The sequence below is a fragment of the Gallinula chloropus genome (assembly GCF_964237585.1).
Source record: "Gallinula chloropus genome assembly, chromosome: 13".
Taxonomy (NCBI): Eukaryota; Metazoa; Chordata; class Aves; order Gruiformes; family Rallidae; genus Gallinula; species Gallinula chloropus.
In genome coordinates this window covers 13,474,869-13,491,818 of record NC_140098.1, presented here as the reverse complement: position 1 = coordinate 13,491,818, position 16,950 = coordinate 13,474,869, and the positions used below count along the sequence as shown (strand labels likewise).

Sequence of the window (16,950 nt, the reverse complement as noted above, 5' to 3'; positions counted from 1 at the left end):
CCCACGAGCCAGCAGCGTGCCCAGGGGGCAGGTTTGGGCGCCACAGGACAAGAGGGACATAAATCTATTGGAGAGTGTCCAGAGGAGGCAGCGAACATGGGGCAGGGTCTGGAGGGGAAGGAGGTTGTCCAGCCTGGAGAAGAGGAGGCTGAGGGGAGACCTGATGGGGTCTGTGGCTTCCTGCCAGGGGAACAAAGGGGCAGCGCCGATCTCTCTCCTCTCTTTGGGGACCAGGGACAGAACCTGAGGGAACAGCCTGAAGCTGGGTCAGGGGAGGTTTAGGCTGGGTGTCATGAAGAGGTTCGGTGCTGAGAGGGGGGTTGGGCACTGGCACAGGCTCCCCAGGGAAGGGGTCACAGCCCTGAGCTGGGCTGAGGGCAAGAAGGGTCTGAGCGATGCCTTCAGTGCCAGCTCTGATTGGGCTGGGCCTGTGTAGAGCCAGGAGTGGGACTTGATGGTCCTTGTGGGTCCCATCCAACTTGGGAGATTCTAGGATTCTATGGTTAAAAACAACAAAAAGGGTAGTGGAGCAGAGTGCAGGATGAAGGGGTGTGGAACAGGGGTGCACAGGATGTTGCCTGGCTGGTCACGAGGGGCAGCTGTGGGTGCTGCAGCAGCATCACCAGGATGAACCTGGGAGAGCCCATTTCTGCCAGGCTGGAGGGTTTTGCCCAGCTCCCCAGTTCCTCTGCAGGAGCTGAACACACCCAAGAAAATAATTTTAGGGCTGGCAGATTTGGAAGCCACAGTTTCCTTCTGTTCATCTTGCTTGTGATAAGAAGCCAAGACCCAAACGAGATGTGAAGCAGGGAGCGGAAGAAGAGGGGTACCCTCTGAGGCTGAGCTGTTGGTTGTTGATGCCTGTGCTGGGGTAGTGGGGAACCTCTCCATGCCAAGAGCCTGGGGACCCAGCTGCTGGCTGCCCTGTGCTGCTGGGCTCCCCATCCTTCCAGCCTCCCCATCCTTCCAGGCCACAGCTAGGCGTGATGCCCACTGCTCGTGGCTCTAGGGACATGGCTGCAGCACTGGATGGTGTGCCCGACCCTGTCATGTGGGCAATATCCCTGCTGTCCCAAATACTCATGTGGCCTCTTTCCTTTGTACCCTTCCAGGCTCTGCTTCCTCCTCAGAGGCCAAGCCAAAGCAGAGAGCTGCCTGGGATGAAGGTCTTTCTTCTGCTCCTTCTTTCCCCCCTCCAAGGTATGCTGCCCCAGTCACATCCTACCCTAGGCTGGTGGGCCAGGTTTGGGCTGCTGGAAGTAATTTGCAACCCCAGAAAATTGGTTAGGTGGCACTAAGGGGTGTTTGCAGCCACCACTTCCACAGAGACAAAACATCTCGTGGGCTGATTGACTCTGGTGGGGTCTTCAGAGCAGGATGAGTCCTTCCCAGAGAAAGGACATGCTCTCTGGCTGTCCTTCCTGGGGATGGAGAGCTCCTCTGTCGGCTTCTGCTGATGTAGGTGGTGGCATCTGGAAGAGGGTGGCATCAAGAGGTGAGAAGTCCTGCTGTCCCCAGGAGCCTCAGCTCCCCAGCAAACTCTCCCAGCATAGCCACAGGGACAGTGGGGAGGTGGCCAGCATCGTGCAGCCACCTCCCAAGGCTGAGATGCCTGTGGGACAGAGAGCCTGGTGTGCCACATGCAGAGGCTGTCATGGGGGTGCAGTGTTTGCTGGGGTGGCTCCTCTGGCTGACCTGCTGTGTGCTTGTACCATGCAGGGATGGGAGCCAGCAGCAGCCAGGATGAGGAGTTCCACTTCTGTGGCGACCGGAACCAGACCCAGAACAGCTCTGTCATCTACGAGCATAACCCCAAGAACATCTCCATCAAGAACACGGCCCAGGCGCTGATCATACAAAGGCCTTTTCTACGAAGCAAGGAGAACTCTTACTACAAGTACAGCTTGCCCTCTGCTTTGGGCAGGTACCGCTTCTGTGTCTACTGGTTCAAGGCCAACAGCACCCTGAAGCTGGTGTACGGGAAGCAGAGCTTCCTCCTGGGTGCAGACACGTCCAGCAGCATCACGCAGGGGAAGGAGAGTCACGGCCCTGGAAGAACCAGCGCCTTAATCTTCAATGTGTCCTACATCTCCAAGGGTGGGAAGAACACCTCCCTCGCCAGTGACCATCAATACTTCTTCCCTGGTAAAGGCCCTTGTTTTAATGAAGTGCTTGTTTCATCCCCAGCGCCTTCTAGCCATCAGCAGAGCCGTGGTGGTGCCCCAGTACCTGGTGTAGCGTGATCGTGTGAAGATACAGTTAAACTGTGTTGGGAGGGGATGTAGGTTTGCTCCAGGCAGCCCAGGGACAGGGGTTTTCAGCCAGATTGGCCCCAGTGGCCTTGGTGGGAACCAAGCTCGGGGTGGCAGGAGAAGCCCTCTCGGTTGGGGTCTCCATCAGCTCCCTGGGGTTGGGGTCACCTTGAAGCTCTCTGCTTTCTGCTCCTACCAGTGCTGTGCTTAATTGGTTCAGGGCGGGGGGAAGCTGGCTCTGCCCACGTGTTTCACAGCATCTCCTCTCCTGTGCCCACCCAGCCTTTCCTGACAACATGCCCATCTGGGAGAAGGATGTAGAAGAGGAGCTCACCACCCTGGACAGCCTCATCGCCCAGCCCCTAGTACCAGTTGCAGCAGCCAGGGACCAGCAGACGCTCCGGCTGTGAGTTTCCCTGCTCGTGCTGTTCCCACTATTGCTAATGCCATGCCCACTGCCTCCCGCTCACCGTGCCCCTTCCCCCACAGCAAACTGGGGGAGCTGGAGAAGACACTGGCTAAGGTGGAATTTGAAGGCCAGAACCAGACATTTGGGAAGGCCACGGTGCATGCAACTGTCCTAAGGGTGCAGCCTACTCAGGCTCCTCAGCACCTGGCCTTTTCTTCCCAAAGAGAGGTGCGTACTGGGCAGCTGGTCCTGGTGGTCTTGGCCCACCAGCATCCTCTCCCAGCCTCCCTTCTGACAAGTCTCTCCTTACAGGAGGGTGGAGAGGTCCATGGGTTCACGGTGGACCTGCCAAGCAGCCTGTTTGTGATGGCAAAGGAGGTGGTGGAGCACAGGGTGCTCCTCATGGATATCAACAGCCAGACCATGTTCCAGGTAACACCCCACGCACATGGGTGTCCCTGCTGTGCTGGGGGCTCGGGGGTGGTACAGGGCAGGAGGGATGATGCCCAGACCAGGGTGCTGATGCTTGCTCAAAGAACATGCATCAAAGATGAGCTAGAAGCTAGGAGGGGAAAGAGGCACAGGGCCTCCTTCTTGGGGCCTCTCACCCGCTTCACACCCAGCAGCTTTTCCTTCTCACGCTGCCTCATACTCCTCTTCCTCAACAGGATGAAAACAGCAGCCATGTCCTGGGCGACAAGGTGGTCGGCATCTCCTTGGTGGACAGGGTAGTGGCCAACCTCTCTGAACCAGTGGTCCTCACTTTCTTCCACAGCCAGTTGCCGGTAGGTGAGGAAACAGCCTCATCAAACCTGTTCCCACCAGGAAGAGGGGGGTGAGGAGTGCTCCGGCCCTGCTCACTTAGAGAGTGCTCACAGTCCAGCAGGTCTGTGCCCTTGGCCTGCTGGTGCAGGGTGTGCATGATGATTGTAGCTGCACCACGTGTGCTGGTGGTGGCAGTGCCTGCTCCTCTCTAGGAGACGTTGCTCTGCAGATATTGCCTCCAGCACAGTCTCCAGGGCTGGGGGACACTTGGAGTTAAGAGTCCTGTGGCTCATTCATGGCCTTGTCAGGTGCCTGCTCAAAGCTGAACCCCTTGTTTGAAAAAGGGGACCTGGGGGGAAGTATCTGTTCCACAAGCTGCCAAGAGAGTGGTCTCCGCCTGGAGCCCACTCCTGTGGTATGGGGTGATTTGTCTCCTGAGACCATCTCACCTCCTGCCCCATCCTCTCCACTATCAAATCTGCCAGCTGGGCAACAGACCCCCAGCTGCAGATCCTGACCAGGGCCTGTGGTTTTCTCTTTGCAGAGGAACGTGACCCCACTGTGCGTCTTCTGGCAGGAGGACACCACTGGTGAGTGCTCCTGGCCTTGCTGCCTTTGCTCCTTTGGCAGGGTACTACAGCCTGCTGGTAGGGTAAAAGTCATGCTCCAGCTCCATTCCTTGCTCCAGCTCCATAAAACTTGGCCGTGGCATTGATCTCAAGTATTTTGCTCCATAGCTAATGTAGGAGCTTTCCCCTAGGGGTGGGCCCTGATGGTGAGGGTGCTAGCTGCATGCCTGTGCTTGGCATGGGACAAACTAGCGTCTCCACTGTGGTGGTGTGGCCCTGGCTGGAGGCCAGACACCCGCCATAGTCCCTTTATGACTCCCTTTTCAGCTTTACAGGGGAGGAAATAAGTATTGAGAGGCTGAGGAGTGGAGCTCAGGCCAGGGAGAGATCATCCTGTAATGAGCGTCATGGGCAGAACAGACTCAGCACAGACTAAAGGAAGGAAAACTCTCCAATTGATGGCTTTGCCCTGCACCCCCAGGGACACCAGAGTTGGGGGATGAGAAGTGTGGCCAGAGCTTAAAGCACCTTCCTCCCACCCCCCTTCTCAGCAGACTGCACTTCAGGCAGGATTTTGCTCCCTTCTCCCCACATTGTGGCACAGGGGGGAAGGGAAGGGGGGAATGGGGATTTGGGTCAGTTCTTCATGAGATGTTCTCCCCCTTTGCTGGGGGGGATTCATTCCTCACCCCCTGCCCCTGCTGCACTGTGGGGTCCCACCCACAGCAGACAGTCCTCCAGGAACTTCTCCAGCATGAGTCCTTTCCCACAGGGCTTCAGCTCTTCCCCAGCTGCCCCAGTGTGGGTCACTGCTATGGGTGCAGTCAGCAGTCACAATGTCTCTCAGTCTCTCAGGCCCAGACTGCTCCAGCCTGGTCCCGCACATGGCCACAAGCCCCCCCAGCAAATCTGCTCTGGTGTGGGGCCTCTCCATGGGCTGCAGGTGGGGTCTGGGCCTTTTCCATGGGCTGTGGGGGACACCCGCTCCACCATGGGTTTCTCCAGGGGCTCAGGGGCATCTTTCCCTCCAGCACCTGGGGCGCCTCCTCCCCCCCTTCCCTGTCCTTGGTGCCTGTACAGCTCCTCACACCTTCTCACTCCCTTCTCTGGGGCACAAAGCAGCTGCTGGCGGGTTTTTCCCCCTCACTGTGACTCCCAGAGGTGCTGTGACCATCCCTGATGGGCTCGGTCTTGGTCAGCAGCGACTCCAGCCTTGAGCCGGCTGGTGTTTGCTCTGTGGGGCTGCAGAGAGCTTCTGGCTGCTTCTTGCAGCAGCCGCCCCTGCAGCCCCCTCCTGTGCCAGACCCCCACCGCGCAAGCCCACAACACCCACTCTTGTCCTCCGAGCTGCCTTGCACACCGTGCCCTAGAGACCCACAGACCTGAAGCAGATGTTCCTGCTGCTCACCTGACGCTCTTCCTTTCTTTACACAGCTGGGGCAGGGAGCTGGGACACCTATGGCTGTACCACAGTGACAGGGGCCAGCCAGACAGACTGCAGATGCAACCACCTCACCTACTTTGCTGTGCTCATGGTGGGTTGTGCCTTCCCACAGCACTCTCCATCATTCCTGTAGCTGTTCTTTCTCACCGTGTCTCGTTCCTCCATCTCCTCAGGTCTCCTCCCCAGAGATCAGCCATGTACACAAGGATTACCTGAGTATCATAACCTACATTGGCTGCATGATCTCAGCTCTGGCATCCATTTGCACCATCTTCTTCCTCTACTTCAGGTATGGTCTGACAGGTGACCCCATGCTCTCTGTCTGCATCCTGTCCATTGCCAGTATACCTGTGTGGGTGACAGCTGTCCTGGTGCAGTTGTGACCTAGCTAGAAGCACAAGGAAGGAGCCATGCATGAGGAAAGCAGAGTTGTTCTCTCCAGAGACCCACCCTGGTCAGATTGTCCCTAGGGTGCTTGAAAACATTAGCTGTTTTTAGTGATTTTGGGGCCTGATGAAGAACATGAATGTCTTCTCCTGAGTCGTGTCACTGATCCTACATGGGTGACTCTGAGTTGAATTGTTGTCTCTCCCCAACCCCCATGGCCTAGACCTGAAATACAGGGTCAGCCGCAGAGACCTGAACTTGCACGTGCAACAGGTGGTCCCACCTGTGAGGTTAGGCTCCCAGCCCCTCACACCTCCAGAGGGTCTCCTGGCTCTTCTGGCTGGGGTGAGTTTCCCCAGCCAGAGCTGTGTTGTGAGACACCAAGGATGCTGGCCAGGCCCAGTGGTGAGGTCTTCTCCCTCTCACTTCTCCAGGAGCAAGCAGCGAGATCAGATCACAAGCATGCACATTCACATGAACCTGCTGGGTGCCATCTTCCTCCTGGACGTCACCTTCCTCATCTCTGAGCAGTTGGCTTCCAGCAGCAATGAAGCAGTCTGCAGAGCTGGGGGGCTGTTCCTGCACTTCTGCCTCCTGAGCTGCCTCACTTGGATGGCAATCGAGGGCTACAACCTCTACCGGCTTGTGATCGAGGTCTTCAACGCGTACCATGACCGCTTCCTCCTCAAGCTCTGCCTGGTGGGCTGGGGTGAGCATGGGGGAGGCAGAGGCACCCTGAGGGCATGGGCAACAGGGCTGGGTGGGTACTTGGCTAGGTCTTTCCCACCATCTATAGTGCGTAGACATAGCTGTGGGGGAGCAGATGATGCCTTAGAGCAGAGGGGTCGCTTTGTTGAGACACTCAATGGAGAAGGAGACTTGGTGGTTGGGAGCTGGTGGGTCACCCTGGTAGGTCACACAGCAAGGGGGACATGTGGGAACCACTGCTTGGGCTCTTCAAATAGTAATGGGATCCTCTCTAAAAGAGACATCCAGTACAGCACAGAGAGCTGGGCTTGAGGCAAGAAGCAGCCACACATCTCATGATCTTTTATTGCTTAGGATTCCACAGCTCTGGGAAGTCTCTGGCTGGGCTCAGTGCAGTGTGGCTTGCTCCTTGGGCCAGGGCTTACACCAGGTGTCCTTGTTACATGCTCCACCCTCAGTTTGCCCTTGGGAGGGAGGATGTTGGTTTGTACTCAGTACAGGGAGAAAGGGGAGATAAGTCCTTCCTGAAGGTCTGAGGGCCGGGGACTAGAGCATCCACTTCTCTCTGTTCTTGACACCCAGGACTCCCCTTCCTCTGTGTGATGCTGATCTTCCTGGCTAGCTGGACAAACTATGGCCCCTTCTCCATTCCTGTCATTGAATCTGTTGGTGGCAAATTCACCAACGCAACCATGTAAGTCATGGGAAATGGGTTGCCTTGTCCCTGGTCTTAGATACTAAGTCAACTGGCTAAACCTTCACCGTGTCCTACAGGCCTTCCTTAGCTTACCTGTAGCTTTCTGGGGTACAGGGGGTGTGTGGGAGGGGATCCCCTTCGCTGTTTAACTAAACTGGGTTTAGTTAACCTCGTGTCCCCATGGGACTACACAGACTAACCCTCTGCCCTTTCTCCCCCCTCCAGCTGCTGGATCACAAGCCCCCTAATCCATAATATTGTGAACCTGGGATTCTTCAGCCTGGTGTTCCTCTTCAATTCAGTCATGCTGGGAGCCATGGTCCAGGAGATCCTTCGGCAGAACAAGAAAGGCCACAAACTCAAGCATGTCATAGCCCTCTTAGGGCTGAGCATCCTGCTGGGCATCCCCTGGGTGCTGGTCTTCTTCTCCTTCTCCTCTGGTGTCTTCCGCCTTGTCACCCTCTACGCCTTCACCATCATCAACTCCCTCCAAGGCAAGTCTGGGATGCCAGGCTCCTCTGCAGGGTACTGGGGCTGTCATGGAGTCTTAGTGGGGTGGTGATGGGGTACAAGAGGAGCCATCCCTGGCAGGCTGGCTGGCTCACTCTTGGCTGCTGTTAGACCTCAGCAGGGGGTTGTGGGCAAGCTTAGGCAGCCTGGCTTGGCTGGGTGGGTGGTGAGGTGGGTTGAGAACTGGCTGAAGGACAGAGCCTGTGGAGTTGTGATCAGTGGCACAGTCCAGTTGGAGGCCTGTAGCTAGTGGTGTGCCCCAGGGGTCAGTACTGGGTCTGGTCTTGCTCATCAGTGACCTGGACAAGGGGACAGAGTATACCCAGAGCCAGTTTGCTGACGATACCAAACTGGGAGGAGTGGCTGACACACCAGAAGGCTATATTGCCCTTCAGTGAGACCTGGACAGACCGGAGAGTTGGACAGGTATTGACAGGCAGAGGAGAACCAGATTAAGTTCAGCAAGGGCGAGTGTAGTGTGTCTGCACCCACGGAGGAACAGCCCCCAGCACTGGCACAGTTTGGGGTGACCTGCGGGGGGGCAGTGCTGTGGAGGAGGACCTGATGACAACAGGCTCTCCATGCCCAATACTGTGTCCTCGTGGCCAAGAGGCTGATGGAACCTGGGGGTGTTGGGAAGAGCGTGGCCAGCAGGTCCAGGGAGGTTCTGTTCTCCCCCTCTGCTGTGCCCTGTTGAGGCCACAGCCAGAGTTGGGTGTCCAGTGCTGGGCTCCCCGGTCCAGGACAGACAGGGAGCTGCTGGGGAGAGTCCAGTCAGGGTGTGAGGATGGTGAGGGACTGGAATGTCTCTGGTGTGAGGGAAGGCTGAGAGAGACGGAGCTGCTTGGCCTGGAGAAGACTGAGAGGGCATCTGATCAGTGCTTATCAGTGTCTAAAGTGGGTTGTCGAAGGGACAGGGCCAGACTCTTCTCAGTAGTGCCCAGCAACAGGACAAGGGACAATGGGCATAAACTGGAGCATGGGAAGGTCCATCCCAATACAGGAAAATCTCTTTTGCTTTGTGGTGCCCGAGCGCTGGGCCAGGCTGCCCAGAGCTTGGGGAGTCTCCTTCTCTGGGGAGATCCCAAACCTGCTTGGACACTGTCCTGGGACCTGCTCTGGGTGACCTTGCTCTGGCAGGGGTTGGACGGGGTGATCCCCAGAGGTCCCTGCCAACCCCCAGCAGCCCAGAGTTCTGGGGGTTCACCCCTCCCTCACCTTCTCTCTCCTCTCTCAGGTTTCCTCATCTTCCTCTGGTGCTGGACTATGGTGCTGCAGGCAAGAAAGTCCCCTGACTCGCAGAGCAGCTCTGACAGCGTCAAGCTGCAGCCCAACAGCAGCCAGAGCCACCTGGGCTGAGCCTTGTGCCGGCTGCGCCGTGCTGTGCCGGGGCTGCCCGCGCGGAAGGACCGACGGCAGCCGCTTCGCTACCGCACCCACCTCGTAGGGCTGCTCGGCGCCCAGGGAGCTGCTGTGGGGACAGCTGCCCCTCGCCCTTCACCTCTGCCAGCCCCCTCCCTGGTTTTTCCATCCCCTCCCGTCCTGCCAGGCAGCAGCACATCCCTTGGCTTGGCATCCTTGGGGCAGGAAGGAAGGATGCTCAGCTGGGCGGCAGGAAGTGGAAGGGGCGGGGACAGGCTCTCCAGTGCCTCCAACCACCTCCCGTGCCCTGAATCAAGGAATGATGGGTGGGAAAGGCCCCATCTTCAGCCCTTGCTGGTGGGTCACCCGGAGGGTCCTTCCCCAGTGAAGACAGACTAACCCTGCCCCCGAAACACCCTCTAGCAGCTGAAACGATCTATTTTTGTTATTTTGTTGAATGTCTATTTTTGGATGGTGTAGAAGCTCAGCGAGTGTGCCCGGGTGCCACGCTGGTGCCCATTAAAGTTGTTCCTGCTTAGAGTGCAGCTCACCAGTGTCTCTCTGCTGGGCGTGTTTGTGGGCTCTCCGATGGGATCCATCCCTCAGCTGGGGTTGTCCTGGGACAGGACCTGGCTGGGACCCTGCTCAGGTGGGACTGGTAACGGTGCTGCTGGCAGAGCACCGGCGCTGTAGGAGTCGGGTGGTGGAGGGAGATGCTGTGGATTGAGAAGCTGCTGTTGTCTCCAGGGATGCTGAGGGGGCTGGAACATCTCTCTGATGCAGAGAGGCTGAGGGGCTTGGGACTGTTTAGCCTGGAGAAGAGAAGACCGAGGGGGATCTTCTCAGTGCTGATAAGTCCTTGAGGGGTGGGCTCAGGAGGATGGGTCAGTCTGTGATCAGTGGTGCCCAGGGACAGGACAAGGGGCCATGAGCACCAACTGGACTAGAGGGAGTTCCACCTGAACTTGAGGAGGAACTTCTTCCCTGGGAGGGTGGCAGAGCCCTGGGCCAGGCTGCCCAGAGAGGCTGGGGAGTCTCCAGCTCTGGAGGCATTCCAACCCTGTGATCCTGGACACTGTGCTGTGCAGCCTGCTCGAGGGACCCTGCTCTGGGGGGGTGGGACTGGATGATCTCCAGAGGTCCCTGACAACCCCACCAGCCTGGGATTCTGGGATTCTGTGACTGTTGCTGCCCAGTGAAGGGGGAGGGGACAGGCAGTGAAGGATGGGAATCTGAAGTAGGAGATGTCGCAGGACGGGAATCTGCCTCCCTGGGTGGCTCCAACTTTCCTGGCTCTGCTGCTTCCAAGCACTGTGATTCCCATCCCACCAGTTCCCTTCCCAGGTGATACTCCCAACTCCAGGTCATGGCAGGGGGACCTTGCCCAGGAAAAGGATGCCTTGTCCCCGCTGGCTCATGGCAGTGCCTGGCAGCACACCTGCTTCAGGAGAGGGGTGCTGGTGCATGCCACTGGCCAGAGTGGGGAGTTGAAGGGGAAAGGACAAAGCCCTGAGTCAGCAGGGGGAAGCAGCCAGGGGGAAACGACGCAGCGCTGACGGTTATGGCTGTTGCTGTGAGCTGGGCCAGGAGGTCACTTGCTAACCCACAGGAAGGCGTGAGACGTTCGCAGAAGGGAAATGAGGACACTGCTCTTGCCTCAGGAGCAGTCACAAGCCCCCAGGGAGCCCAGGGAGGAACAGAGCCAGCGGGACGAGGGGAGCAGAGCACCGTGGGATGGCCAGGGGCAGCCAGGAGACCCCACAAAGCACCATGAAGCTGCTCCTGGGCACCGTCCTGCTGCTCCTGGTGCTGCCTGGTGAGTGGTGGGTGAGGGGGATGTGGGATCCCCTGGCACAGGGGTTGGTCTGGGCTTCGGGTTAGGTCTTGCCATGTGAAATTGTTGACCCAAAAACCGTGGCAGGGTTTCACCCCACAGCGTGGCCCGATCGGAAGGGAACATTCCCCCAGGATGCACAGAGGCTGGGGGGGTGAGCACAGGGGTGGGGTGAGCACAGAGGAAGGCTTCGCTGCTGGGGGCTGTTGAAAAGCCCTGAGCAGCGGCGTGGGGTCCCCTCCACAAGCCACCCCTGGGGGGCTGCAGGTGGCTGTGACAGTGCAGGCACGGTGGCTTTGTCTTCACTAGCCCCGTGGCTGCCCCATCGCTTTCTGAAGCCTCTGCGACTGCAGGGCTGCTCCTGCCTAACCTGGGAACTGCCAGGCATTCCTGCCCCCCACCCCTCTCCGGACAGGGGGAGGACTGACCCTACATTTTTGGGTTTTCCCCCCATTTCCCCACATGCTTTTCTTCCAGATGCTGTGAGGGGACAGAACTGTGCTGGTGAGTGGTCCCTCTGTCCCTGCCCTTGGCTCTGGTGCCTGCCCAGTACCACAGTGCCCAGGAGTCACCCTGCTCCCCTTATCCCCAGACCGGGACCGGGGTGATGGGAACTACCGGTGCTGCATTTCAGTGGAGCAGGGGGAGGAAGATGCTGTGCCCCTCAGTCTCGACTTGCCCCGGCAGTGCCCCGAGCTGCGGCACTCCATCAGCCTGGCTTGCACCTGCCTGCGGGAGCGCTGGCTCAGGTAGTGGGCAGGGGTGGCCATGGCAGGGCTGAGGGGCTAAGCCCCCCGCCCCCGTGCCCCCCAGTCCCACAGCCCTCCCGCCCCACAGCACGATACAGTCGGAGATGACAGTGCCGAACACCAGGCTGAAGGTGCTGCTCCTGAACGTCAGCAGGGCCATCACTCAGGATGTCCGCATCACCTTTTTACCCAAGGAGGTGAGATGGGCCCCTCTGCCCTGCTGGGAAAGCCCCATGCCTTCTAAGCACCCTCCTCAGCCCCTGTGCCAGGGCTTCGTGTGCCACCTTGTGCTCATCCCCCACCCTGCTCCACAGTAGCATCATGGACCCACGTCAACTTTAGCATCAGTTGGCAAGGAGTCCTACGGAAAGGTGCTTGGGAGGGAAGAGCCCTCTCTGAGGAGCCATCCCAGCAGCAGGCAGGGTGGTTGGGGAGGGAGAGAAAGAGGAAGAAGCTGTGGGAACTTGTGCCTCCTGTCCACCCACAGGCTCTCCCACTCTCTGGATGTCCCAGGGGACCACCATATGGTGGCTGAAGCTCTACTGAGAGCTGCTCACAGCTCTGCCCCTTCACTGCTGGGTACTGGGGATGAGGTTCTGCCTGTTGATCTTGGGGCTCCTGCTGATTTTGCTGAGCAAAACCCACCTGGGCAGGGCAGAATTTGTGCCTGGAGCAAGACTGAAGGGTCCAGAGCAGAGACGTGATGCTGCCAGCAAGCAACCCACCCCCCACCCCCACCACTGTTCTCTGACACAGGGCCCCAGCATGCTGAACATGATGGATAAGGAGGATGCAGGCAAAATCCAGCTCCCCAGGGAGATATTCCAGTCCCTGGGGCAATGGACAGCGCGTGTGGTGGTGACAGTCCTCAACATCCATCAGCTCGGCATGTTCGAGGTATGAGCTGGCATTGCCTCATCCCTCTGGCCACCGGCGCTTCCTATCTGCCAGCTTGGCTCAGGCAGCATTTCCCCCATGCAGGAGGTCAACCAGACGGGGCAGGTCCTGGACAACACTGTGGTGGGCATCACAGTGGGAGAGAGGAGCATCTCCGGGCTGCGGGACCCTGTGCAGCTCAGCTTCGCACACAAGCAGCTGCCCAGCGTAAGGCAGCCGTGCCCTCCCTCCACCTCCCCTCCGGTGGCCCTCACTGTGGCACTGGCTGATGCTGCTCTTCCCCCTCACAGGGTGTCACCCCCCAATGTGTCTTCTGGGATCTCAGCAAAGGTATGGTCCTCAGCAGGGCTGAGCGCAGGCCGTGCCTGGGTGCTCTGCCCCGTGCTCATGGCTGTCCCCCTGTGCCTATCGCAGGGCAGACAGGAGGCTGGAACAGCAGTGGATGTGTCACACAGCTTGGGGACAAGAGGACAGTCTGCCTCTGCAACCATCTCACCTTCTTCACCCTCCTCCTGGTGACAATCCCCTCCCTGCCATCCCTGCCTGTACCCCAGCTGTGCTGCCTGCCTTGCCATGCTGGCCCCTTGGGTGTTGCCAGTCACTTGTAGTTGTCCCCTGGCAAACTTGAGCCCAGCTCAGCTCAGGAGGCAGCAGCACCACTGTGGAGGTGCTACGGTGTAGAAACACCCCCCCCTGCCTAGTGAAGGCTCTGGAGCAGCAAGGCTTGAGGTCCAATCTCCACCCAGGGGGGTTCTCACAGTGGTCCATCAAAACCTTCACTCATCCCTCATCCCAACCTAGGGAGCATCTCCTCTAAGCCACCATCACCCCGCTCTCCCCAAAGCCCTTCCAGAGGGACAGCCTGGGGGCTTGCACGGGGCCCCTGCAGCAGCCCACCAGGGTTATCAGCCCTATGGCTCTGGTAGCTGCAGCCAGGTTTTTGAGGCTGGTCTGGGGCCTGTGTAACCCAGCATGTGTGTGTTTGGCAGAGCCCAGCTTTGGACAGATCCACGGCAAGAACCCTGATAGCTGTTGCCACTGCTGGCTGTGGGGTGGCCATGGCTTTCTCCATCTTTACCATCGCCTTCTGCATCTTCTTACGGTAGGACGTGCCAGCAGCTCCCCAGGGAGTCATCAGGCTGGGAGAGCTGTGGGGCAGTGACAGTGCCTCTGCACAGACAGCTGGGGTATGGCCTGGGGCTCAGCTCAGCTGTGGCACCTGCTCTTTCTGCTCCCTCTGGATGCTCAGGTACAGGTTCAGGTCCGAGGAGACCCTACGCATCAACGTGGGACTGCATATGAACCTCATGGCCAGCTTGTTCCTCCTCAACCTGGCTTTCCTGCTCAACAGTGAGCTCTCTGCTGGGACCCAGCTGGGGGCCTGCAAGGTCCTGGGGGGACTCACCCACTACTGCCTGCTCTGCTGCTTCACCTGGATGGTGCTGGAGGGCTGTCACCTCTACCTCCTCTTCGTCAAGGTCCTCGGTATCTACATCCACCACTACCTGGCAAAGCTGTGCCTGGTTGGCTGGGGTAAGCACCACCAGCCTGGACAACTGATGGGGGGTGTGGGGCAGTGGGTTATAACCAGAGGGGGAACAGGGCGGTGCAGTGATGGGCAGACAGTGAGCGAGCCCTGCAGCTCTTCAGATGGACCAGGGTGTGTCTTATATGGGCTCAGCGCAGCAAATTCAGGTGTCCTCCATCCTGCTGGGGACCAGCCCCACGTTCATCGAGCAGGTGCCGTACCCTGGGGTCTTTGCTACCCTGTTGCCAGCCCCCCCCCATGGCACCTGGAGGGCACCAGAGCAGATGATGCTGCAGAGAGGTTAGGGGACACCTCGAGCTCCACCACCCAGTGCTGTCCTTCCCTCTCCTACATGGCAGCAACTGCCATGCCCCTACCACTTGGGCAAGCTCAGCAAGTCTGTAACTAAGCCCCATCTTCTCTGAGGTCAGCACATCCAGGGGCATGCAGAGACCCCCCCAAGCCAACCACCTTGCCTGCTGCTTGCCTTTCTGGCCTCCTCCACCTGTCTCCCTTGTTTTTCCAGGCTTCCCTGTTCTTGTGGTGGGGGTGGCAGGACTCATCGGCAGCTATGGAGAATACACCATCCAGACAGTGGACCACCAGGTCATAGCCCACCTGTGCGTACACCACCATCCCCAGGGCTTAGCTGGCCCTTTGGCATGGGAAAGAGTAGCATGGTCTTGCTGGGAGCACAGCAACAGGGGGGGTTGCACCCATCCTGCTCAGCTTTCTGTCATGCTTCTGCTTCCCTAATTGCAATTACAACATCACAGCTACAGTGTGGTAAACACCACCACTAGCAGCTCGTGTGCCAAGCCACCTCCATCATGCCTGCCAGCCTCCAGGCCGTGGAGGAACATCTGGGGTGCACACAGAGCTTCCCCAGGCTCCCTCCCAGCTGAGCAACACAAGCACAGCAGATCTGCACTGTTGGTCCCCACTCCCCCCAGCAGCACAAGGGTGTCCCTGCACCCCCAAAAATGATCGCCTGGGGAGGCTTCCATGGGTGCTGCTGGAACTAGCAGAGCTGCTGGAGGCACTGTGGTTGTCTCTCTTTCAGGTGCTGGATCACTTCCAAATATTTCCTGGTCCACTATATCACCAACTGCGGCTACTTCATCCTCATCTTCCTCTTCAACATGGCTGTTTTTGGGGTGGTGATCCACAAGAGCTGCTGCCTGCAGGGCACGGGGGTGATGAGTGAAGGTCGCAAGGCCTGGAAGGTGGTCCTGGTGACACTGGGGCTCTTCTGCCTCCTGGGAACCACCTGGGCACTGGCATTCCTCACCTACAGCACCTCCTCTGCACCCGTACTCTACCTCTTCACCGTCCTAAACTCTCTCCAAGGTGAGGGCTGGCTCTGAGCTGGGCAAACTGGGCTCAGGTAGGGAAGATGGAGGAAGCAGGAGCCAGCCTGGCAGTGGGGTTGACCAAGGGTCCCTAGGCACCGTCCTCTTCCCAGCACTGTCATGCCTTTCCCTTTGGCAGGGCATGACAAGTACAGGGTCCCAGGCACTGGCGTGGAGCTGGCCATGGCTCCCAACTGTGTCCACTCCACTGGGGGTGGTTTTCCTCCAAGGAAGCCACTCCTTAGAAGAGGAACAAGGACGTTACCCATGCTGGGCATGTCCCAGCCAAATGGCTCAGCTGGGGCATGGGGAGACCCTCCTGCAGGAGCAGGAATGAGCTGGGGAAACCCCCTGGAAGCCGTAGGGGAGTGCTGGCAGCATCCTGGCAGGATGCTTCCCATCATCCCCTGCTGTCACTGAGTGTGTCTGCCTTTCTTTCCCTGAGGAATCTTCATATTCATCTGGCTGGTCGTGCTTTACTACCCAAAGGCGAAGGAGGCCACCAACTCTCTGTCCCACATCATCAGACACGACAAATCCACCACAGCGTCCCAGGACTAGCTGATGGCTGGACTGCCCTCCCTGCCTGCATGTGCACCTGCTGAGAGCAAGCTTTGATCCCAACAGACGCAGCTTCCCCATGGATGAAGGCTCAGCTTACCACGCCTCAGTTTACCCTTCAGTGGGCACGATCCACCTTAGCAGGACTCTTCACTTCATCCCTTTCCTTCCTCAGGGTCTGCTTTGGGCAAGGAGCTCTGGAGATGTCCCTTCTGCCACAGTTCCTCCAGATTGCAGACTCTCTGTGGTCCCAAAATGCCCCCAAACTCATCGTGTGGGAGTGAGGACGGAGCCCATGAACTGCCTGCCTTTGGCCAGGATGGAACCACCCCCACCTTTGGTGCAGGACTGGTCCAGCAGTGGGTTTTCCTGCCCTCTGAGGTGGGAGGATTTGCCCAGGAGGTTCAGGTTTGGGCATCAACCATTAAAAAAAAAAAAAACAAAAAAAGGGAAATCCTATGAGGTTCTTTGCAAGGTGTCCTCTCCAACCTGGGGCTGAGCTCCTCAGGCAGGGACCTGCTGGCCACCCCTCCTGCCAAACACCCGTGAGGATTCCTGCACGGCCGCTGCCCTTTGGCCACACACAGGGCAAACCCTCATCTTCCCCTTCCCCTGTCTCAGCATTGAATCCTGGCTGGATGCCGGGATGCTGGGGAGCTACCCTGGGGGGTTACAGATTCATTAGTGATTCGCTTTATATTAGGGATTATTGAGGGGCAACACTCCTGCTGGGGAGTTGTGAATGCTGGAGGGATCCACTGGGGCTGAGGACGAGCTCGGTGTGGGGAGGTGTGTGTGCACACATGTGTGCCCAGAGCAACCCTGCTCTGCTCATGCCACCTCTGTGCTGCTTGCAGGACCCAGCTTTGGGGGGCAAGTGTCCAGTGCAGGTACCTCCATCTCCCCAGCACCAGGGTGACACTGGG

The 16,950-nt window shown here is 58.6% G+C and overlaps 2 protein-coding genes across 3 annotated transcripts; both read left to right on the top strand.

Moving 5' to 3' along the window:
- Positions 1-1,116: 1,116 nt before the first annotated feature.
- On the top strand, positions 1,117-9,633 carry ADGRG1 (adhesion G protein-coupled receptor G1). 2 transcript variants are annotated; one of them, XM_084269872.1, is made up of 13 exons: positions 1,117-1,200; positions 1,720-2,145; positions 2,535-2,658; positions 2,742-2,889; positions 2,974-3,093; positions 3,330-3,446; positions 3,971-4,016; positions 5,430-5,530; positions 5,613-5,728; positions 6,261-6,535; positions 7,117-7,228; positions 7,457-7,725; positions 8,979-9,633. In XM_084269872.1, the coding sequence occupies exons 1-13, from the start codon at positions 1,161-1,163 to the stop codon at positions 9,098-9,100; spliced, it is 2,016 nt and encodes a 671-aa protein (XP_084125998.1). In that variant the 5' UTR covers positions 1,117-1,160; the 3' UTR covers positions 9,101-9,633. The 2 variants fall into 2 exon arrangements, with proteins under 2 accessions (XP_084125998.1, XP_084125997.1); XM_084269871.1 differs by having other exon boundaries at positions 2,742-3,093.
- Positions 9,634-10,837: 1,204 nt separating this feature from the next.
- ADGRG3 (adhesion G protein-coupled receptor G3) lies at positions 10,838-16,444 on the top strand (the record flags this gene model as incomplete). Its single annotated transcript, XM_084270356.1, has 13 exons — positions 10,838-10,919; positions 11,415-11,441; positions 11,530-11,686; positions 11,775-11,883; positions 12,443-12,583; positions 12,668-12,790; positions 12,874-12,913; positions 12,998-13,098; positions 13,573-13,685; positions 13,833-14,116; positions 14,638-14,731; positions 15,175-15,461; positions 15,909-16,444. 13 exons carry the CDS (start codon positions 10,838-10,840, stop codon positions 16,022-16,024), a joined length of 1,674 nt encoding a protein of 557 aa, XP_084126482.1. The 3' UTR covers positions 16,025-16,444.
- Between the last annotated feature and the right edge of the window lie 506 nt (positions 16,445-16,950).